This window comes from Aptenodytes forsteri, unplaced genomic scaffold (assembly GCF_000699145.1).
Source record: "Aptenodytes forsteri isolate BGI_AS27 unplaced genomic scaffold, ASM69914v1 Scaffold81, whole genome shotgun sequence".
Lineage (NCBI taxonomy): Eukaryota > Metazoa > Chordata > Aves > Sphenisciformes > Spheniscidae > Aptenodytes > Aptenodytes forsteri.
In genome coordinates, this window is record NW_008795259.1 from 5,475,248 (window position 1) to 5,500,718 (window position 25,471).

Here is a 25,471-nt window from a genome sequence, read left to right on the forward strand (position 1 = left end):
GGTTGGGGGAAAACAAAAATGCAATGATTAGATGAGACTCAAGAAATCAACAGCTGATATGTGATAGCAATATGGAGACAAAAGCCTGTGGTAATTCCGAGTTCTACAACAAGCAAAATAGTTATTCGAATGCCTGTCTTTGGTTCTACATGCTACACCTAATCACAGAACTGGGCAACAGAATATACTCTTATAAGATATTAAAAAAGCAAATAGCAGAATACAGTAATCACTTGAAATCTTCTGCATAAGAAATGGGGAAAACCAAAATATATAATTTTTTTTTTTTTTTAAAATCATACTTTCTCAGAAAAGTTCCATGAAATCTCAAAATTAATGCAGATTTCCTTTTGCCTTGCCTATAAAGTCGGGAACTTTAAGATATTGCAAAAACATTAAAAAATAATGTTTTAAATATTTTACTATAAGCATCTTAAAAGTATATGACAACAATTGGTATTTCAGGGGAAGGAAGGGTTGTAAGGATCTCAACAACAGGTCATTGAAACAAAAATGTTAACACTAAGCTGTTGCAAAAATTGCAGTCTAGGCTGGATATGGGAAAAACTTCTTTCTACTTATTGTCATAATGATCTCTTGTTAACAAAATGCTGGGAATGCTTTCCTCAGAGAGGTCTCTCCAGGTTATGTACGTATGACCACTTAGGCAGGAACATAAAGCAAATCAGTATGATTCAGCAGGGCACTAGTTTGCTTCATCAGTACAGAAACCAAAGTGAAATCAAGAATCAGACTAGAGGAACAAGGCAGAAGTTAGAGTAGAACAGACGTAATTTAACACTTCTAAACTCTTTCTAGAGGTTTTAGAAAGTGACTGCATGCACTGGTAAGCAATTCAATCTCATATTACACAGTTCAAAGTTCTTTTGTCACTCCTAAAGGTTATATTAAAAACTTACTTACTAGAGTTTTCCTTAATGTGTCAGCAAGTTATGTGTGTTCTGTAAGAGGTGGTATCATATGACCAATGAAAAGTCATACTAGATACACTAAGCTTAATGTATTTTAGCTTCTTTTAATTAAGAGTGCTGCTTCTGGGTACATTACTTGGAAATCTTCAAGAGTTCACATTTTGAACTATGTTTTAACCTCGTCCTAAAAGACACCAACATTAATCTGACTTCTTCATGGCTCCTTCGCTTCCAAAACCAACATAATTGTCCAAAAAGCAGTTTACATAAAGCTAACACATATTTGTTCGTTTGCAGAACAGAATTTGATAGACATTTTGAAAAGTTGAATAGTACATTAATGAGCAAAGCCTTGAGGATAAAAGTGGCCTTGTTAAATATAATGTTAGTGTACAAGACTATGGCAATATGCTATATCTGCATGCACCAAAAAGCCTCTCACATGGGCAAGAAGTATAATACAGGCTTTCTGCATAATTGTTAACATACTTTACAAGGTCAAATATTGAAAATAAAATACTTATTTTAATGGGTACGTTATTAGAAATGCAATGTCACATTTCAGTCTCTTGCATTTAACAAATTAAAAAAGTCAACTTGTTATCAATTGCTACTTTAATGTATCATGTAGGCCTGTACAGTATAGCAGAAGGTAGACAAATAACGTATGAGATCATTAATACCATTGTTCTGGTGACTAAACCTGAATGTCTTTGCTTACTTCTATCGCAGAAGACTGCTAAAATATTACTTAAACTTATTTAGATAAAAAACAAGCATGCAAAATATACTTCCATACAAATATATAAGTACAAAAAAACCAACTGAAATTCTGAGTAAGTATTTTCTGTCTAATTTGTATTCAGAATCTCTTTTATTTGATGGAATTTTACTTATTCTTCAGTCAGGTGTTAATGACACCTTTAAAACAGATTATGATTTTTATGTGTGTAAATGTAGATTACGTATATACATGTTTTGTCCTGGAGGTTATGGCAGAATATTCTTCCCAAATTTCTGATGAAAATGAACTATTTTTATATCTAAATCTCTAACTCACAACAAAGAATGAACAACTTCAAGGAAAAAGAAGGTTGGATTTTCTTCTTTCTTAGCTGCTGGAAAAGACACGCCTAACTGCAGCTAAACAGGCATATGAAAAATCTGCTTGATAGGCCACCAATCCTGTGACAAGTTAACTACAAGAGACTACAAGCGAGATGCAACTTCCTTTCCCCCTCAACCACAAAATAATTTCAGCTTCTCAATCTGCATGGGACTTTCAAAACATTTTAGATAATGGTAGATGTTTCAGAAGCAGATTTCTAATGAATCTGAAGTAGAACAAGGACTGCATCTTTTTGTAATTTCAATCTGCATAGTGCCACTGTGCTACAAGTTGCTTTTATTTATTTATGCATTTTTTGTCTCCAAAACCATCTCTTTCAATTGCACCTCATCTCTAAATTTTACCATGGGAACAATTTAGAGAGACTCCAGAGCACTTCAGTTTCAGGGAATCTTCAAAAGAAATGCTTTCCACCTATTTCATAAAGCCTGTTTTGTCTGAAGACAGAATAGAGCAATGATAGATACAGATGCTTTACAAAACATCCCTAATGAAAATAACGGAAGAGCTACAGATAATATGAAAAATCTTTCCACAGTTAGAGAAGGAAACATACCAGCTAGGGTACTGTCTTTCAACCTTAAGGATATTCTTATTAAGATCGATACAAAGTCAGATTTCCTGAGTACTAAGGACGAACTAAATTTATAAAACAAAATAAAATGTATACTTCATTTCAAAGTCTTAAGCAAAATAAAACAAAGCTCTTAACACTTGTCAGAACTAAATCACTGCTTCAGTCTTCTGAATTTTTTATTGCTACCATAGCAGTGAACCATAAGTAGGAAGAGTACTATTTTCTCATGCTATTTTCCCCAACTAAACATGGTAGTTAACTTAGAAACATACAGATCACTAAGATACACTAAGACAGAGGTTTAAAAAAGCTATCTTGATTTCTACATCAACCATTGCTAAGAACTATGATCTTAAAGCTCCTTTTAACAAAGTGTTTCAGTTCACCTTTAAACAAAAAAGGAACTGAAATGTTACACTGCAGCTTACCAAGCACATTCTTACATTTCAATAACTAGAAAGTACAGGTCATGGAAATGGAAAGTCCCAAAGTCCACATAAATTTGTCAACACTATACCAGCGAAATATCAGCTTAAGTGAAACTTGGTTAAAATCATCCAATAATATCCAGTTTCTATTAGTTCTGCTTCTTTGACAAAGAAAAAAAGTTCCTCCTTGTCCCGCAACGCACAAACGCAAACACACCTTTGCTCATCATCTGGTCGTTTGATCAAATTGAACAGTATGTGTAGAAGCTGATCTCTCTCTTTGGGTTCAGGATGGAGGCAGGCTGTACACAGTATGAGTGGGATCAATTCCTAAAGTTGTGGGTAGGGGAAAACCAAACAAAGTAAAAACGCTTTGGGCATATATTCATTAATGGCAAAAGAAACTAAGAAGATAAATCTAGCCACATAACATCAAAACAGTTAGAGAAGATGTTTTAGAGTCTTGATCTCTTATTAAGGGACCTGAAAAAAGTGAAGGTCTACAAAAGTTAGAATTATTTTCCTGCTAGGAAAGATCAGGGGAGAACCAGCACATAAAATAAAAAGCTCTGCAAAGATTACAATTAACATATGCAGGTCACCTGTAACCAGAATTAGAGGACAATCATGGTTTAAATTGTCTTCACTACCTACTGAACTGAAGCAAGCTCCACAGACATCTATAGAACAAAACTCCTAAGGAAAAAGCTATTTCTGATGCCATGGAGTTAAAGATTAAAATTTCCAATTAAGCATGCACACAGTTTTGTGCACAAGTTTGAATAAGCACTGAGAAACATGCATTGGTAAAGGTGACTGCAGACAGATATCCTCTATTTTGTGTTGACTGAGAACTATATAATTTTTTTAAAGGTTTGTTGGTTTGGTTTTTTTTTCAATAAAGAGGCAATATCTGAAGCTGAGTTTTCTTTTTAGAGCAATTCAATTCCCTTAAGGAACAAACTACCAAGAAAATACTGTGTCAAACATTAACTGAAAGAAAATATAAGGCTGTTCACAATAGTGAAGACCTCCTCCTTTCTAAATATGCCTTCAAAGCTCATGGTATTCATTCCCAGAAGAAACAAATGTTTCGAAGACATAGACTGGAAGTCCCTTTCCTTGACCTTGTTGATGTGAGCCTTTACTCCAACCAAACTTGGAAGCCACACAATTTCTAGGTGATTTAGTATCTTAGGGACAGCTCACACTGGGAGGTCGGGGGAAAAGAACAAGACAAACCTAAGTGTCTGCAGAGGAAGCATGGGCAAGTAATCTGGAGGCTTCCTCTCCCACCTGCTGCATACTTTTGAGCCACTTTCAGCAGACAAGCTTTTTGTGAATTAATAAGCTGTGACAAACAAGCAGATGACAGTGGGAAACACTTCTGAAGTTACTAGGAAAGATTATACAAAACCTGGAAAAATCTATAGTTATTTGTAATAACTTTGCAGGGAGGTGCCAATTTCTTCTTGCAGGCATTCAAAGTGACCTATTCATGATGTTCTTGAGAGTAAGCCTATATCAAACAAGGTGGACACGTGGAAACAACATTAAAGACACCCTCACTGCTCAACTTGTATTTTCCTAAACAGCAAGTGCTAGGTTTATTTTAAACATGGAACAATATTCTATTTTAGAGCATTGCCTAAGCTAGTCAACTCCTGATAAGCTTTTGTTTTCATTTTACAAGAATTCTACTCAGTGTGCTATTTTTCCCTCCTGAAGATGACTGAGACACATCCCAAAATGTATTTTAACGTTCTGGAAGATATTTTGGCAATATTTAACCCAATTATGGTACAGATTAGGGAATTTATGATGAGAGAGAGGAATGAATGTGGAAATATCCTACTCACTGCTTAAAACTTCTGAAAGTACAGAAGGAGAAATGAGAAATAAATATGAACAAGTTGGACATTTCTATTTCTCGATATTTTAAAGTGAGCCAGTTTTTGGGTTTGTTTTTAAATAAGTGTAGCACAATGCAAAATAATGTGAATTGAAAACCTGTATTAAAGAAACTTTACAAATTACATCACATGAAGAGCTAAATAACTTTCTTCAGCTGAAAGCTCCTTTCCCTCTAGAATTTGCATGTTAGATTTTATTTTTTGTGTACTTAACATTCAGGTTTTGCTCATTTAAAGTTCTAAGAAGGCAGGGGGCTTAACCTATTTAACTGGTTTTTTCGTACTTCACAGCAGCATTTTCTCTCCTGCAAACACTGTTTTAACTCAAAAAGATTTGAAAAAAAAAATTATAAAATAAAATAACTTCCTGTCACTCTAAATACCACTACTTATACATTAAGCTAACATCTTTTAAAGAGGAAATCAGATTGCAATTTGTAGATACACAACATAATTACTAACTTCACCATAAAGAATATAGCTCATGGAAAAAACATTTAAATCAAAAAAACCCTGTGTTACTTTACTGAGATCTAACTTTCTGAAATCTACCTTAAGTTCACACTACCAACTGCTCTTGCAATTATTATTAAGTACTCCTTATAAAGAATTTTTTAAAAAAGAATACACCCCATGAAAAGGGACATGAATATTTTTTATGATCTGGGGTTTTTGTTTCATCTGTTGAAACCACCACACTGACTTCACTTTCCTAGTATGTTTGAGAGCCTACTCAAAAATCCCAACTGCTCACTCAGAACTAGTGCTAGATTTCAGAACAGTGCCATGAACTTAATTTTTTTTTTTTAAGCTTCTTTTCAAATTTAAGGAAGTTAAAGTTGTCTTTTCCAGCTGAGTCTGTATGAAAGGAAAACATCTCCAAATATTCACCTAGATACTACTACCTTGTGTGTGAAAGACTAATGAGTAACCTAACACCATTGACATGGGGCAGATACAAGGCTGGTTCTTTACCTTGCAGAAAGCTGGTTATTATAGCTGACGGGATTAGCTGTATTTTCTTGTCCATTGGTCACATTCTTTCATGCATACTATGGGAGAAGAGAGTGTTCTCTGCATCGCTGCATCAGTGCTTCTACAGTTCCTTCTATTAAGGGGAGTGGAGAAACAGTGAGAAGTCTTGAACAGCGTTTTATGCACTCCCTATAGACTTAATGGACAGGAAGGTAAAACTGGAGGCGAAAGGGACTTTCTGTGGGACAAGAACAACAAAACTGCTCTCATAGACGGACAAAACAGGTCAAGTGAAGTCTCCCAAAGACCTAAAAGGGGACAGATTCTTCTCGGGATATTCAGGATGATTAAGAACAAAAAACAACCTACAGGCAGGTTCGAGCTCATTCCTTCCTGTTGCTAACGGCCATGCCTTAGATGTAGACTTGTTTAATAAATCTCAGGTTTTTCATTCTCAAAAACAGCAGAGAAGTGCTGTAGAAAGTGGTAATTTTCCAGTGAGACACAATAATATTAGCATTTGGCTGTTTAAATTCAAGAGGACAGTTCATAACGTTGTTATGGAGAGTGTATATAATTATTAATAATCAAGGAGAGGACTTCCAGTGCTATTTGAAACACTCTGCCTTCCTTGGGAAGGAATACCACTTGTGCTGACAGTCATAAACCAAGAACATAATTTTTAAGAAAACCAATAACCCTCCCTCTATTTAATTTGGGATCCTCCCTATACATCCTGTCCATCCCCAAGTCCCTCTTTTCCCTTTTGCCTCTGACTTAGGAAAACTGATTAGTTCACGTTGCTGTTAGTCGTCAATACCAGGAGGAGTGACTTTCAGAACTGCGATACTGTTTTCCCACTGGATGCCAAGCAGACTGCCATTACAACACTGTCAGCACTTGCAACTTGATGAAATAAAACATCACGTGTCAGAGGTCTCACCTCCGCTGCTGAAAAGGCAAGTTCGTATCTGAGGCAGTTTATATCCTTGAGCTACCCAGATGTAGACTAGAGAGAAAAAAGTTACTTTGTTTTTACTGTGATATATGCTACATGCAGGTGAATGACGGAAGGCTATGAAGCTGACCTAAGACATTGCACAGGAGAACTGAAATGGCCTGTCTTCCCTCTGTTCTACTTCTGTATGACTGTCCACATAGGTGTCTCCAAAGAAGAACTCACATTCTTTTTTCACCACAGTACCTTTGGACAACTTCTCCGTAACTTATAACAACATGTTCTGTTATCTTTGAACAGGATTAACTATTTGAGCTGATTCAAGTTCTCAATAAAGGCAACATTTACATGGGCATATGGAGCAGCTCTTCATTATGGTCAAAAGAAGGTGGCTTTTTAATGGTAACCGGTATCACCTCAACTCTATGCAAAACAGTTCCTCCTACATATTAAAAGTATTAAAACAAAATATTAAAGTCTGGGGCTTTTTTTAAATGTATCCTATAGCAAGCATTTGTCTATTTTGCTGACAATTTTCTTACAAGGTAGCGAGGAATTTTCTATCTGTGTTGTTGCCTTCATTATAATTTTTTTTTAACATTCTGACAAAAGTCTTCTACATCTTAGTTTCTCTCACTAATTAGTGTCTTTTTGTTGGAGTGATCTTAAGCAAAATTATTATCTCAAAGAATAAGTTTAATTAGTGTTAAGTATCAAGACCGGTTACTTCAATAGCTTAGGACAGTAATCTTTTTTATTATTTCAAATATTAATGTAGTAATATGGCAAACAGCTGACAACATAATATATAAACCAGGATGACATTATGATTGGTTTTGTAAATGTGTCCCTTTTAATCTTCTGTAAGTCAATGCTTATATTGTGAACCAATGCTATGTTAAAATTCTTCTGTAACTTAGCCTCTGACAACCAGTAAATAAAATAGAATAATCTTATCTGCGGCAACTGAAATAGCTGCAGGTACTAACGAACTACCGATACAGAGTCTCTTAGACAAGAATGTATTTGAAGTTCAGAATTCATCCTTTTAATTTTAAAATGAAAAAATATTTAATCATAGGATTAATACATGACTCGGAACTTTGTGCTGCTCATCTTATTAATATTAAAATTACAACTCTAATTATATTTCATGGGATGAAGCTATTATTCCAGGATCCAAATTAAGCCTCTCGGTAGATCCCAAAGGGATATTTCTACATAAGAATCAATGCAGATATGGGTGTGAAAAAAAACTTTATACTACTTTGTTTATATCTACTGTTTATTAGGAAACCTGCATATAAAACTACTGTGATAAAACTAGTAACAACTGGCAATTCAATTCATAAACATTAAATTCAACTCCTTGCATCCATGAATTACGTTACATTTAAAGACATGGTGTTGAAAGACATCAGCTTTCAGACTAGAGATGAAAAGGATACTTTATGAGATTGAACTATTTCATTCTAAGAAAACTACACTAGCCCCTCATATCCAGAGAAAGGAACTAAAGGACTTAAATTAAAAAATGGTTATGTCTCTCTTATGTGTGTGGTGGGCAACCACACCCCCAAACAAAAAAGCCTCCCAAACCACTACCAACACCCCACGTAAACCAGAAGAGAACCAGCAAACAGGCTGTGATCAACACTATCCTTATTTTTCAGAAACACAATCTATACAAGCGTACCACAATCTAAGTTTTACAGAGTAACAGAAAGTATTTCAATTGTTCATTTAAATTTTTCTGTTCTCCCCTATTCTGTGAAATAGAAACAGTCACTTAGAAAATACTGATGGCTGACAATTTTCATGCCCAGGACCTCAAACTTATATACCTTTATCCATATCCAACCAGAATGACATCTGCTTGACACAGCCACTGGAAACAGCCACTTAAATACACTGCCAAGCTCTGACACAGCATTCTTTTACATTTGTTAACAAAGCCAATATTTTATGGCTTTTAAAGCATAAGACTGAGATGAAAATCTGTAATAAGATATTCAGCTCTACTGTGTTTTAAGAGACAGCTACCTGTCGGAGAATGAAAGGGCCTCGGTGATGTCTATGTGTAGTTACTACACATTAACGTGAACAACTTTAAATCTACAGCATTAATTTCTTCTAGTAGAGTTGAGAACAGCGCCCATTCAGAGTTTGCAGATTCAGCGTTACTTTTGCTTCAACTTTACAAAGAAATAAAAGCAAAACTCTATTCCTAACATATTGAACTCCATATAAATAACAGTTTCTCAGTGTAAAAATTTAGTGGTGCATCTTTAGTAAACCATTACTATCGTGATTTTGCTAAGTTTGCATAACACAAATGAAAGTTACAGAAACTAACCATGGTTAGATCTCATAGGTGAGATGAAAGGTATAAATAATTAAGGAAAAGTGTTTTTTGATTAAGAACAAGAGTAACAAGATCCTGATATTAAGACAAAAAGTTCATTCTGGCCCAAACACTGCTAAAGGACTACATACTGCAGAGCGTGGAAGTTGTACATTCAAACAAGGTTACTCCTGTTGCCTGACAAAAAGATACTGATTTTTACATCTTATAAAGGGTGAGAAATCAGTATTGCACTGATTAGTTATCACAAAAAAATTAAAAGATTGCTTTTCTCTAATTACAGTTTAGCCAAAGGAATCTTTTTATGGTATACCTTTTGACAAATAGAAGGTGGCTGATTTTTTTTTTTTTTTAAATCTTAAATGTGTTTTAGTTTTAAGTGGTAAAAACACAATTGAGGAAGCGGATTCCAATGCAGATGAAATTTTATGAACTCAAGCTCCTTATTTGGCTGCATACCCAGCCAAAGGGTTTGTTGGTTGGTGGTTTGGTGGTTTTTTTTGGTTTTTGTTTTTTTTTTTTTTTTTGAAGAATAGGTTTTTAGCATTTTGTTACTGTTCATTCCAATTTCTGTTTGGCTTGCAGTATCTCCTTTGTTTGTGAGCGCATTCACATACAAATCTAAACGTTAACATACACGTTCTCAAGCAGTTAGGATAAACTAGACAATTGGGATAAAAACAAAATTAAATTTATATGTTGATACATGGAATTTTAATGACTACGAATTGCTTTCAGGTAATTATCCTATATTATGCATTATTGATTTTACCCGGTTGAACTCCTCTTTTAGAAACAACTAAAATGATCTCCTCAGCTACCCTACTCAATACTGTATTTCTCCTTCTTTCTTATCTTCCATCGGAACCTAAACTACAGACATTGAAGAACAATTAAAGCTGCACCAATACACAGAAATAACACAAATAATTTCAGAAATGCGTCAGACATTCTGACCCTAACTGGTCACTCAGATGTCAACTGTAATATTTACTGGACCACTTATTACCAAGTCAGGCAGGCTGCTACTGACCTTAAGAGGGTTAAAAGCATTGGTGAAATGGCTTCTCAATCTCTGGTAAAGGACAATACCTACTGAGAGATTGTCAACCTCCACAAACCCTGTTTCTCCAAAATGAAAATGTATAGCACAACATTTTCAGCTTAAGATTTTGCAACCAATTGCAGCATGATGGATGCTTGAAGAACAAAGATAGGTACTTTAGGGAATCATCACAAAATTATGTTTAATTCTCATGTCTAACACACTGACAGTGTAAGATCTTAAATACTACCACTGTATCTTTTCAGAGCAGACTGGTGATTCACTTTGCATTATAACCAGAACCTGTTATGTATCTTTCTCAAATTAGTGATCTTCTGGTATATTTTTACACCACTTCTCTGTAAAATTGTGCTAAGACTCTCCCATGGTAAGGTTGTTTTTGAACAAGACCCAGAGTTGTACCTTGTTGAAAAGAGCCTAGTTCTCAGGTTAGCTTTCTGTAATACTGATGTTAATAAATACTAAACAGATGGTCTAACCAAGTTGTCCTTCAAATTCCATGACTACATCTGAAAGAACATTACAATAGTTATAGCAACGGGCGGTAACTGAGAAAAGCTATTTTTAAAGCAAATTTCAATTCTTGGAACATTAAGCATCCCATGCAATACAGTTACACAATTCTCACTTGCGGCTTTTTCAATCAAATTGAAACAGATGATTCGTTTAAGGCAAAAATACATGTAATCAAATGTAACTTCAACTGTAAAACAAAATAAGTAGGAAATAGCCTAAAAGCTCACAAAAATATTAAATGCATTACACGGATTATGCTACAAGCTGTGAAAAGAAGCCAAAATACCACATCCTGCCAAGCAGAGGGAAGGAAAGGAATAAATAAGAAATCAGAAATTAAGCACTGATCCAGGAACATTCACGGAATTATTCTGAAAGACTATTAACAGAACCATTTCCAGAGCACCCAGTTAACACCCCCACCCCCTCAGAAAAAAAAACCCTCAAACATTTATAAAGTTTGAGACTTTCAAAACATGGCACATCTCAAACTCACCGTGTCCACTGCTGATAATTACTTTATGTTATAAAATTTTAGATTATAGGATCAGTACAAATTTCTTGAGGATTTTTCAAAGCCTTAAAATTAATTTATGCAAAACACACTACTAAGTCTACCATACTGTAGGTCCCCTCAACAAGGACTAAAACTTACTCAACAAGCTATGCTACTTCAAACCCCTTATTTCAGTGTCAACTATAAGGCTGTTGGATTTTTGATACATTTTCTTATTTTTATTTTTTACACATTTAGTAATGTGCAATATTTACAACAAAGCAATACAAAACCAGTCTTTTTTTTTTTCCATCTTCAATCAGTCTTCCTTTTCTACACTATATAGTATGAATGATTATGCAAAACACCATCTTCATTTACATTCCAAATAAACATTACATTTTCATAATTTCATTTAGCTTCATTTTAAATTTAAGGAAAACATATAAGCAAGATTGCTAATTTTCTTATGAAGGGGTGTTTTTGATGAACCTTATCTTGGCTGATACTGATACATGGAGCTTCTAGAAAAAGACGGTAAAATAAAGTTTTTGTTGAAGTACATAGTGCTGCAAAAGAACCTGAACATTAATCCTTATTAAAACTGATAAAATAAACCAAATTTAATGTTTGAACTTATATCCTCTGCTCTTTATAACACACATTAACCATGGTCTTCTCTAACAAAAACATTTGTGCTACCACAAACAGATGGACCTACAGTAACAGTTAGTCTTGCTGAATGCTAATGGGTGCCTTAAGCAAAGGAAGAAATATTAGGATACCATGCAGGTTTACTGAACTTACCTGACAGAGGTGTAAAACCATTTTCTAGGAGCAGAGATGCATGCACAAAAGTAAGAACATGATTGCAAGTAACAGACTTTCATGAAATTAAGACACAACATCTTCACAATGAACAAGAAAACATCCTGGTAAAAATAAAAAGTAAAATTTCAGGGTTCCTCACCTCTCGCTTTGCAAGCAGCACATTAGGAACAATATGAGGCAGGCAGCGTCCCAACATTAACATGACACTTTTTTCACTGTCTGCAATCCGAGATACCTAGAAAACCAAGTTGTTTGTTTGTTTTTTTAAAATGATGCACAGGAACAGAAAAATACCCTTTCAAAGGAATAATAAGAATTGCAGCAGACTGATCACTTAGCAGAAAAAATTTAATTTACTCACACACACTAAGCCGTAAGTTTTTGATCTGGCAGTAACTCCAAAAGCATGAATATACTTGTAGAGACTCAAAACTTCCCAGTAATTACATATCTATCACTAGGTTTCATATTTAAGCTAAAATCTGAAAGCATATCCTTATTTCTTAAGTTTCATGCACATAAATTTATCTCTCCATATATGTTAGTAAGTCTTGTTTCAAAGCAATTATTGCTTGTTTAACTATTGCTGCCATGCAGAATAAAGGATCTTCTAGTTTATGTCAACTGGGAAATATACCTCTGATCCCAAACGGCTGTCTGCTGACATCCGACAGAAAGACAGTAGTGCTTGATGGAAAGCTGGTGACAATTTCCTGAAATATTTTCAAAAAGGGAGGGGGGGTGAGGGGGGAAGCATAGGTCAGGAAAGGTTACTGAACAAGTCCTTTCACTCTGGTTTAACCAGCTAGGTAAAATGACATTTTGAAATGAGCATGTTTTAAGTGAAGCATACTGCAGAAGTTTTTGTTCAAAATTACCTTTGACTTTTAGGGTGCTTAGTCTGTAGCAAGAAAAAAAGTGAGTGTCCTAATTATGAAGTTACTTTTAGTTCCGAAAAGTGTAACATCTTTAAAACTGCTGCACAGACAAAAATAGGACTAAAACACGAAGAAAAGGAAGCTTTAGCAATACAAGAGGAAGCATACAATTATGCAAACTGGGGGGGAGGGGCAGAAATCACAAGAACAGTATTTTTGCTTAATGCTCTGATTCTGCACATTGCATAAAAACATTTGAGTAGTCAGCCACTTACAAGCTTCAGGATTAAATAGAGATTGCTCAACTGCCACTTTGGGATCTAAAAGTTGGATTCAAATGTATAGCGATAACCTCGAAACTAACCTTAAATTGCTGCCTAATCCTTAATGTAGATGTGTATCTACAGAAGTACTGCCTCATGGCCATGCACAGCATCAGCCAACACAGCCAAGCTCCTCAAAGCCTTAAGCATGCACAGAAAGCCCTGATAAGAGTCTCAAAACAACCTTGCCCAAGGAGGATAATTTAGCAGAAATGTTCTCAGAAAAAAACAGTTACTGGACTGACCATTACATAAAACAGGCAAGCATCAGCAGCATCCTCCTCTTATTCTTCCCAGCAATGACAACTCCCTCTGCCTTATCTGAGGCTTGTATTTAGATGCAAGTCTAACACTGCCTCATCTACTATGCTTGAAGAGGAAAAGAACATTTGTCTTCCAAAACATGCACAGAAAGCATCTCACCCTACATCATCATCTGCTGTTTGAATCCTCTAATGACACTATATGAGTTTAAGGGAGGAGGCAATTCCTATTTCTTATGTGGAAAGTGGTATCACCTTTCAACTCTTAAAAATGCTATTTTGTGCACCTGAGCGCACATGCAATTATGTGTATGAACTTATATATTTTTATCTAATAGATTGAAGCATCACACTATTTCTAGTAAATGCATCATAACTCACCCTTTTCTAACCAAAAAAAAGCACATTAAGAATCTAAGTTCCTACTTATAATTGTTTAAACTAATCCAGGAGGATACGGATAAATATACCAGAGTAGTTTTCCTCTTCTGTTTACAAAATATGATAAATAAGAATTTATGTTTATTACTTAAAATCAAGTTTCTTTCTTTGCAGTATGGGTTTTTAAAACATGTTTTAAATTTTAATGAAGTAAGTTTGTTCTAATTTCAATCAGCTTGCTTTTGTATAAGGGTTCACTTTAAAAAAAGTTACTAAACGACTCAGATGGTAGCGAGTTGTAAAGGACCTCTGTTTAACAGTACGTTAGTCCTTATTCTGTAAAAGTATTCTTGAATGACAGATTTACAGGCTCTACTCAAGGCTTTAGGTTTATTTACACTGGGAGAACAGGGGCAAGCATTGCAAAGCAGCAGCTGAACGTTAAAAGAATGGTAAGGCCTTGGCCAGCCTTTTGCCCGGGCTGTCCTTTACCTCGGCGTTCGTCCCGCAAAACATCAGATCCTTCCCCACTTGAAACCTTAATTAAAATCCTACATAAGGGCAAAGTTCTATCCCCATTTTGCAGAGACTGAAAACTAAGTATGACAATATGTCACTGAATTTCCCTGTGGGTTAATTAACAGCAAGCTCTGGGCAGCATGGATCCCATTATGATTGCTGGCTATATTTAGAGTCAAGAAAGCTTCTCCTTGATGAAGTCTATTAAAATCCTTGATGGCTATGCTGGACAGAAACGATGACAGACCCAGGCCTCTTGTACACAAGTCAGTGGAAAATCTTTTCAAGGGCCAACAGATGCCAGCAGCGAAGATGTTAAAATATAAGAAAGTATGATGAATTCAAAAACCAAGTACTACTATTCTATTCCATATAACACTGGGACAAAAGAGTCAATTCACTGAAAAAGTCAGGAGTGACTGCTATATACAGAAAACACCTTGTATTTGGTGCAAACTACCAAACACCTAAAATGAGTTGAATAAATACATGTGGTGCAACCTATTTAAACTGCTGCTAGTGCTTTCTACCGCAATCTGTTAGACAAGGCATTTTTCCAATGATGGCCATGTCCTCGTTTGCGGGCATGCACGCACAGCTGCTGTGAGTGAAGTCACACAAAGCAGGCTCACTTGCTCTTCTATCTTCTCTTCCCATCTGGGCAAGACTTATGCCAAGAATCCACTCCCTAGCTACAGTAGCAACAATCTTGCCTTTTAGGATAGAGTCTTTTAATACCTCTTAATACATTCTGAATAAATTGCAGTAATTGTCTTCTACAAGTAACCACCCCTGGACTGAAATAAATAAATATCCAGCACTTCTATCGTGCTTCCTCTCCCACAGATCTCAAAATACTTAACAAATATAATTCTTAATGAAAAGATTTACTGTATTATTACAAACCAAGTGCATAATCCAGGAAGAAAATTTAGTGATACGGATCTATAAAACACTGTATCAAACATGGTTTCCTTTGACCCTTCACCAACATGTTAAACCCAAAACTCAGTACAAAAATAGCTACGTATTACACATGCGTTACTTATTTCTGCAGTGAACTGCATTTGAGGGGACTTCTGAAGTTAACTCAATGGGGATTCAAGGCTTTATTCAACTACTTTTCAAATAAATCCATGTGCAATTATATTTAAGAGCTGTGAGCAGCAAAACAAATTCTGTTTTTCTAGAGACTACTGTCATAAATCCCACTGGAGATATTCATAGTTCCTTCTTCACTCAGTGATCTCATCCTATTTTGATACCCATCCTCACTATCCCCAAACCATCAATCTAATATTCATGCATTTAATGCCTCCCAGCACTCCCAATTACTCTGAGCAAAAAGAAACTTGCAACAAGCCACAGATGAAAGTAGGTAGACAAGTTTATAGCAATCCATGTTTGACAGCTATAAGTTTTGATTATTACATAGTCTACATATTCAGCTAGGATATAAAAGAAATTAAAAAAAAAAATCTGGAAAGCTTAAATGGAACTACTGCAAATTTTCCAGAAAAATCTATGCCGAGTTTTACTTTCCTGTTAAACACTAGTGTATTCAACTAGAAGAGAAAGAATTTGTAGTAAGACTCTAAGGTACTGTATTCAGAAATCAGAAATCTTTCCTCCTGCTCAATTCTAAAGTTAAGATGTGACTGAAAAAGTGCCCCTGCCCCTAAGACTCAGTGCAAGAAGTTCAGGAAATCCAGAGAAAACAGGACACTTGGGGTTTGCAAGAAAAGTTAATTACTAGCAGCAGTAATTTTTTCCTTCTTCTTCTTCTTCTTCCCCCCCCAGCTTGTATTGATTTTCCATCTGCACAGAATATCACACATAGATTTCTACTTGGTATTTTCAGATGGAAGATAATTCTAGAAACATATTACTGTATCAACACCAGCAAAAGAACGCTAAGGGAACTGAAAAAATACAAAGCAGAATGGCTACCTGCTCCCCTAGGAATAGCAACGGTAAGACCATAAGGTGAGCTACTTGGGCATCTTTGTCCACAATGGTAACTTTAGAAATTGTACATACCCTCATTAAGTTTGTGGTCCGTGTTACTCCTGATGGCTACGCAGTGGTTTATCTATTACATAATAAACATGTTACTTCCCCTCTTCACTATAATGCTTAAAAAGACTGTGTAGATTGGAGAGGCTTTCTCAAGAACACTCAGACACACAAACTCAGTCTTCATGAGAGAGATAACACAATATGAATACCCTATTTTAATTAAAAGAATCATAGTTACCCAGTGAAGACTTGCCCCAAATTCAAAGCTCAAAAAGCAGAATGTCATCGGACACCCTTTCTGATTATTTAAAAAAACCCCATTCATACAGCTCTCTAAGGTACTCTAAGAGAGTTATACACGTCTACATAGGAAAAGTAAAAAATTTCCCAACCACTCTTCAAGCAGAACAGAAGACATTTCATTATGAAATTAAAATTTAAAAAGAGAATGGAAATATCTTGTCTTCCCATTCACCATTTTGATTTTAGCTTTTTTTTTTTTTTGCAAGGAACAGGACTGGTTTTAGAAACAAGTATGAGGTGAAAAGAAACCCTTAAACTTGATACAAAAAAATGTAGGTTTGTCAGATGTACTCCTTCTTAAAAAGATTAGGAACAATATGAAAATATCAGCACTGTACCCTAAAGGTATGTTAAATCTTATATTTGCATTCAAAACACAAATGATCTATGAATATACAGAATTTTACTGCTAGAAAAATACCTATCCACTTTACAAGAATTTTTAATTAAAGCATTCCCGTTTAAAACTTATCACTAACCTATTAGGTTTATCGAAGTGGACTGCAGCTTTAGTTGACGGAGCACAAGAGGATAGCTTCTCTGTTTCTTTACAGGGCACAGAATTTAGCGTATCATCTTTAGAATTCCTTGAATCCACTTCAGCTGATAAAGAAAGGCTTGTTTCCTCAGCATTTCCATGTTTATCGTCATTCTCAGAGCTCTTGATATCCAAGTACCGTCCATTGTCCTCTGAGACTGCAAGAGGCACTTGTTTTAAAGAAGGATGGGGAGCTACACCATAAACTGTTGACACAGCAAAGTTTTCATTCTTGAGAAAATCTATTTCACTAGAAAAGGAAAAGCAAAGAATGAAATATATCTGTAGCTTTCATGAGAAGGTTGTTGGAATCACAAGACTGAAGCACAGAAGTAAGGACAACATACTGAAGAGCTCCCTCTTCAACTCCAGTACATTCAAAAATTCCTTTAATAGAAATAACTTATATCACACAAGCTGTTCAAATGAGCATTGTTTTAACGGAGTTCTTGAGTCAATAATTAGCAGTAGCAAAAGTGTTGCACTCAGAGTGAGTGAATCAATGAAACATGTGAATAACAATAGTGTTACCTGCTTCTGGCTGACATCTGAGCACTGAGACACAAATTGTGACGAGACAGAACTCTAACTGGGATGCAAAACTTAAAATACTATAGTGGTGAATTAATATATACTATCCCACCTGGCTTTGAAATGGTAACTATGCAAGTCAATAAAGCCACTTAAAAATTATGCACTTGCCCATATGTTGTATTGGTGCATCTCTTAAGAGGAATGATATCTTACAGCTTACAGAATTGTACGTTTTGACTAAACTTTTAAAGTCTCTTTTTTGTTTTTGTTAGAGATACTGTCATTTCTACTAGTCTTGCTCTGTAGAAAGAAAAACTGTGTAGAAATAAGTTATTAAAACAAACATCTTTCTAACAGTGTTTGCAAGCTGTACACACCATAGTACTAAGGAGTGAAATAAAGCTGACTGAAGATAAAACCTACACAAAACACATCAGAACTGATTCTGTTTTCAAAGAAGTAAATAAAGAAGTTGCATCGAAAGAAGAAAACTGATTACAAAATTAAGTGATGTAGGTAATAAAAGGGAAAGAGTCAGTTTTAAGTCTCTTCCTTTCTTCCTTTTTAAATCAAATACCATGTATTAAAAAAGAAAGACTGCCCTGCTCTGAAGAAATCCTAGTCATTTTGTAAGTGTAAGCTGTACGTTTTCATATATGTGCTAGAAAAACATTAGGAAGTTATTCCAACATTTATCAGCAGTCGAGGAGATTGATAAATACATACCTCTCAAGTCTTTGGATTTGTTCCATCAAAGACCATTTCTCACTGTTTAACACACTAATTTGATCTTCTAATTTTTGCACTATTAAACATTGCTAAACACAAGATAGAAACAAAAGAGTTTAGTACATTAAAGTTAAGTAGTGCTGCAAACAGCTGAAACATTTCTTCTGTACAATCTCTTACTTCTATTGACTGTGGTGTTGTTTCAAATACAGGGACACTCCCAAGTATAGGAGTAGCAGCCTCTAACTCATCATCTTCTACACCAACTGATACATCCACCACATCTCTTGCAGTAACATGATGGTTTCCAAAGTCACGATAGAGTTGTAACAGGTCAGGAGGTTTTGGAATGTTCAATCCTACATCATCCCAAAGTTCAAAATCCTTCAAAAGAATAAGAGAAACTAAAGCATACAACATACTTTCTTTTATTTTCGTTTCTCTTCCTCATTTGACTGCAGGTCATACAACAGCAAAATAATCGCGTCAAGATTGCACTGTAGTAAAGGAGATGGAAAGCTTAAATCAGATAGCAAGAAACGAAAGTAGAAAAAGGATTCATTTCATGACCCAAAGCAGTTTCACCCTAAAGGCAGCTCTAGGTAATGTACTAAAGAGAGGACCTTCCAAAAACACACAGATCACAATTTTTTTTTTTTCTAGGACATGAACACTTTTTAGAATCAGATATAATGTTGACCAAATTCTAGCATAAGCCAGTACAGTTGACAGAAGGCTTTCTACTGATAGGGGTATCGTTTTGTTCCCATCCCATTCACAAGTACAGGTGTAATTTTCCAGAAGCAGTCAAATAGCTCTGTAGATGACTGACAGACGGGGTGCATATTGTCAGTGAAATTTGGACATAAGTGTATTAATTGTGTAGAGGTGTAAACAATACTAGGGCCTCCTGTCTCAAACCATCACTGTATGTCCTTCCTTTTCTCACTGACTTGCTAACATCCTATTATTACAAGATTATCGCATGTCCGTATATATAAATAAGCATGTGCACTGTTATATAGGAGTTGTGATGGTCTCTTTAATGACATTAAATTTCAATTTTTAATTTTTTTTTCCTACTGCTCACAATTTTCACTATATTTTTCTATAGTCTGTTTACATACACCTATTCGAAGAAAGATTATTTTCTGAAAGAATGATGTGAATAATTTAGAAAAAAAATGTGCATTCTATATGTTAATTGTAGTATGTTTATATTTACTTTTTAGAATTAAGGACTTCCCCGGTGTTTTTTTGCTAACTGTCTCAAAACATAAAACATTTTCAGTTGAGAACACATAAAAAGTAAGGATAAATTATTCATCTTTTTTCTTTTTGGGGCTGTATCCTCAACAAGTATTTGTATGAAAACTAGCACTGTTAAACTCAAACCTTAAGTGGATGATACAGAAATTCGATTTAACAACCCATCTTCTTTACAGATTAGGATATGAATTGTAGGAAAAATATAGGAGGACTAGTTATAGACAGAACTGGTTGAAATTCAGTATTTAATATTGAATTCAGTATTTAATTCTTCTGGCAATATTCCAGTTTTGTGCTGAATATATATTAGGTGTTGATGTTACAGGGTGCTTTGTTCACCCAGTAGCAGTCAGAATGTAATTAGAACCTTCCAAGCATTTGAAGAAATTCTTCCCATGAAATGCAAGCCAATAAAGACATAAAACTCATCATCTTAAGCAAAATGCATCAAAGCACAGCTATGTTTGGAAATATCTAACACCTTATTACTGAGAGCTTCTCCAAGACTGTATTCAATGCTACAGTATGATTAAGTATACTCATACACATATATATGCCCAGGAGATGACCAACAATGAGAATATTGTATATCCTGCACAAATCAACTGAGTATGATCTAAGGAAAAGATTACATTCAAAATTTTACTACATCCAGATCCTAGAGTTTAACTCAAAGGGTGTCCAGCAGAACCCAGGAAAGTGTATAGGTACCTATAATTCACAGTATTTTTCTTCTTGTTTTGCTTCCTTTAAAGAATGCAAGCATTCTGTCTCCTTCCTACAAATTTTGGGAAAATACTCCTCAGAGTGCTGGGTTTTCAAACCATGCTTTATATATGAAAATGCTAACTAACACATTTAACCCTCAGAATACTCATGTATATGAAGTGAACTACATGCACAGGAAATATCATTTAAGTTTACTTGAGTTTATGATAAGATCAGAATATGGAAAGCAGGCATGTAAAAAAAAAAAAAAAAAAGAAACCAGGCATGTAAAAAAAAAAAAACAACAAACCTTTAGAAAGAAAACTTTACCTGATCGTGATTTTCATCTGAAAATGTTATTGATGTAAGCTTGTAACTATTCTTCAATAAAAATTCATTAACTAGGAAGTTTAGAGCTCTTTTCTCAAGAGGTCTGATTGGCTCCTGGAAAAAAAGAAAACAATACACTACATGTTTCGTTCATCTTCCTTTCAGCTATGGAAGCATATCCGTCTTAAAGTCCATGCAAAGCTCAGTTGTCACCAGCCACCTACCTGAATTTCAGGACTTGATTTATAATTTTTTCGTTCCTGCAAAGGAACTTCATTTTCTGGGGAGGAAAAAAAAGTAACTAAATTTTACTCTTTCACACAGGATGAGCTCAGCTACTTCTACATTGTTCAAAGTAGAGACTTAAGAAAAGGTTTATGTACACCACCTGCAGCCTGAGTCAGGTTGGCTCGGAGGGCCTGTATGGTCTCCTTGGCTTTCCGTAGTTCAAACTCCAGGACTGGACAGGGATTTGGATTAAACACACACAGGCATCCAACCAAGGCAAGGGAAACAAAAATAAAATATAAAAAGCAAGGATGGGTGTGAAAAAAAATATACAGTTTGTATTAAACAGAAAGCATGCAATCTTTATGGAACTTATGAACACATGCAGCAGAGTTGGTCTGAAGGCAAACTGGTGAACATTTTCCATAGTTTCATTGGCCTTAAGTTAGCTAAGTCAAAATTTCAAGCTGTCTGACAAGGACTCGCTGTAGGGTTTTGGGGTCTTTTTTTCTTTCTCTTTTTTTTTTTTGGCTTGCTTTTAACTTTGCATATTACTGGGAAACGCTTGTTATTTCTTCCCCACTCTTACAATCAGCTGATGCTGTCAAATGTTTTGTTTTCTTGGGGTAAGGGGAGTATGCAGGCAATTGGAGGACAGATGTAAATGAAGCAAATACATGCTGGCAGCAGAGGAAGCTGTCTCCATGTAGCAAAGCTTAAACCGTGAAGTGAATGTGCTGTCCCATTGAGACTACGGATTTTTTTTTTTTTTTTAAAAGAAAATTATACAGTGAAATTTTAGTAGTTTAAGTGGCAGAACTTGAAACATACTTTACTACTAAGAATAATCTCATTTTAAAACTCTGTTCAAAAATAGTGGAGTTTTAGGAATACCCTAGAGTCAATTAAGATTTTGAATTTAGTTGGATACATTTAAGAGATGCACAAGACCAAAGAAAAGCAAAATATGCAGCTCTCCTATAGTACTTACAGAGAAGCTTGAAACAAAAATGCCTTTGCTCCATTATTCTTAAACGTTTCCAGTGATTCTAGACTATACAACACTTTCAATGATCTAGAGTCAGCTTTAGAGATTCAAAAAGATGTAATTCTAGCTGCCGTTATCACCTGTGCCACCTCCCCACCCCCCGGTCACTGTTATGTGTTTCTCATGTTCCAATGTTTCCTCCAAAAAGGGCGAGTAGTGCTTTGTTTGCACTGGAATTTCATGTGTTTTGATGTTGAGGTATACTGTGGCTTCAAATTTTAAAACCCTGTACCTTTGCAAAACATATAGCAAATTTTCTTTTCATAGCCATTTACAGTTAGAGCATCTAAGGGAACCTATTTAAGGAATTACCACTAATTCTCATTAATTAATTCAATTATTTCATTAATTCTCAAATTAATCTAATCACGCTTAAATATACAGTTACCAGAAAGAAGGATTCTTGTACTTAAATAGAAGAGATGAGCACAGAACAGCTACCATACTGAAGTGTTAAACTATTCTAAACAGGTTATCTAACGTTTACTTTATTCCCATGCAAAACTAAAAGTGTTGTAGCTGCTTTTAGTAAGAAAATATTAATGAGATTTTTAATCATTGCCTGGAAGCAATTTAACATGGCATTTTGAAATATTTACACAGAGGACAATGCATGGCAGAAACACTGCATTGGCTCTTTCTTGTAAGAAATGCTACTGAAGACTAGAAATAAAATGGTTTCCTCTTTTCAACATCTGTTCTAAGAATCTTTTGATAATTACCACGCATGGAAAAAAAGATTCACTCAGTTTGCATTTATCCATAAAAACTGAAGGAGTAACTACAGTACACCACATTTGCTACATGAAAGTAACTTGTTTGATGCACAGAATTTTACTGCAGCGATACAAAAGCGCAACTGAGGATACAATGAATAAAATATGTAAGATCTCTCTAGTATTCAGCAATGCTGATCTGCAAATACTTCTGTGCAACAAAGTTAGAAAATGCTCTTGTAGTAAAATATCTAATAATTTTAGCACTTCCTTGCATTTGAGTTACTAATTCACAGTTACGATTCTAAGTTGTAAGCTACTAATTTGTTAGTTTTTGAAAACTGTAAAGAATTCAAATTAAGTAATTCTTCTGATGGAAATGACTATGTGTTAACATTTTACTCTTGTCAAATATTTTCAAAGACCAGAACAGTTGCAGATCAGGAGTGCCCTGCACTAGAATGATACAAATAATTAAAAAAAGTTAGAAAAACAACACAAACGAGAAAAACTCAGGAATCCCATTAAGGAAAATAGGAGTAAGACATGTCTGAAGGCGTAGAAAGCCGAAAAACTCATGTCAGACAAACCCATGTCAGACGGCAAGAATTAATTTTTAGTGAACTGTCATGATGCTGAAAATTCTTAGAAGCCATTAGGACTTTACCCATTCAACCTTAAAAGTAGATTACTCTGCTGCATGTTTCTCTGTATACAGTGGAAGATTCTGGACATAGTATATTTGAGAAGTTGTCACTTCGCAGCATGTCACAACAGCCACATAATTCTACTACAACACAGCATTGTTACAGTTGTACCTCATCTCCTAGTCTTACTAATGCCACCATACAAACCTTGATGCATCTAAGTCAGTCACAAATTTAGCTTTTATATGAAGAAGTTTGTTTGTAGGTTTTTTAAATATAAACATAAATATTTGAAATTATGTTGTAGCTATTTACAATCAAATTTTAAATTATGATTAAAAGCTCTATTTTAGAAGCTATACTGAAATGCAATCTTTTGCCAAAATATGTAATGATTTTTAACTCAACAAGTATACTAATGAAATCAACACTGGAAATCCCCATTTGTTGATGATATGACATTCTCTTGAAAAAAAAAAGCAACCTCTAACCCCTTTCTTTGTAACCATTGTCAAGTACTGACTTTTAAAACAAATGAGCTGATCTCTCTCTCCCCCTCTCCTTCTGTTGCGAAGCTTATGTACCTTAGAGAAGTTAAGCCTTCAAAAGCATTGATAAAGCCAGCTAAAGTTTAACTTCATGCTTGACTGAACTGATAACATGTGTAACTCATAGTACTTGGTCAAAGGAGCTGACACTCCTTAAGAACGATGCACAGAAGAGTTTTGCTGCAGACAGGCTAGGAAAGGAAACCAGATTGATTCTCCTCTACATCAGGAAAGCAGAGAACAGAAATTTAGAGCTCTGAGGTTGGTTAATCTTCCTACAAGGAAAGGGCATTTCTGAACAATCTGTTTTGCCTTAGGGGAGAAAACCGTTCTGAATTCAAGTGGCTCTCCTGCTTTTTCTTTTAATAAAGAACTCAAATCACTACAGCTACCATTCTGAAAAACATTACTTAGACTTACTTAAAAGAGCTGAATCTTTCAAGCAAGCAACTAAGCATTAGACCAAGGTTTTCAGATTAATGATTTTTAAATGTTTCCGTTTTCATGCAGCTAATCTAATACACCTTAAAAGAGAAGCGCATATCAGGAGTGGGTAGGCTGTCTGCTCAGCTTTGAAATTTAAAAATGAAGCTTTCTCAAGGATCTTATTCTATTCACCCACATTTGTTAATGACTTCATAAGTTATTGAACCATAGATTGAGAAGTTAGCTATAAAGAACAACCTGTGATTTGGGATATTGAACAAGTTGAGATCTACATGAACAGCAGTCGTCTTAGGCCAAGGCCAAAAAGTTGAAGAAATGAACAGTACTTCTAAAAATTTTCAGTACTTGCTTTCATACAAGCAGTATTCTTTCCAATTATACTAGAATTTTACATTCTACATATGAATTATCTTGTCAGACTTTTGCATACTTCAGTATGAAGTACTTCAGACAACAGTAGAAAGGTAGTTTTACATTGTGAAGCCACTATATGGCATTCTGGCATTTTCTTTTAAAAGTAGTTCTCCTCTGAAGTATCATGGGCCCCCTATTTACCTAGCTTTCCTCAAATTGGACGTAGTTACAGGTTTTGTTGTTGTTTGCTTCTTAATTGTCATTTCAAGTTCTTCCTCCTTGTAAAGTAAATGTAGACCTCTAGATGTCCGAAATTATGCCCTCTAAAACACGTCTGACATCCCATTATATTTGATGGATTTGTGCATACATTTTGAGTCAATCAGAAGAAGTTTAAATTCTCTTGACTATAGTTAGCAATGGAGCCACTATCACAATATACTTCAAGACCTGAGGTTTCCTAATTCCCACTTCCCTGATACAAGTCCTAAGAAGAAAAAAAA

General features: G+C 35.0%; 1 protein-coding gene across 1 annotated transcript in view; it reads right to left on the reverse strand.

Moving 5' to 3' along the window:
• KIAA1468 (KIAA1468 ortholog) overlaps nucleotides 1-19,315 on the reverse strand; it is a 58,500-nt gene extending 39,185 nt beyond the window's left edge. Inside the window, exons 1-6 of the mRNA XM_019472052.1 lie at nucleotides 18,854-19,315; nucleotides 18,671-18,762; nucleotides 17,352-17,660; nucleotides 12,824-12,899; nucleotides 12,326-12,421; nucleotides 3,284-3,396 (exon numbers count right to left, since the gene is read on the reverse strand). Of these exons, the coding sequence (XP_019327597.1) occupies nucleotides 3,284-3,396; nucleotides 12,326-12,421; nucleotides 12,824-12,899; nucleotides 17,352-17,660; nucleotides 18,671-18,762; nucleotides 18,854-19,093 (926 nt within the window). The 5' untranslated portion in view covers nucleotides 19,094-19,315. The remainder of the gene's footprint in view (nucleotides 1-3,283; nucleotides 3,397-12,325; nucleotides 12,422-12,823; nucleotides 12,900-17,351; nucleotides 17,661-18,670; nucleotides 18,763-18,853) is intronic.
• Nucleotides 19,316-25,471: the final 6,156 nt, after the last annotated feature.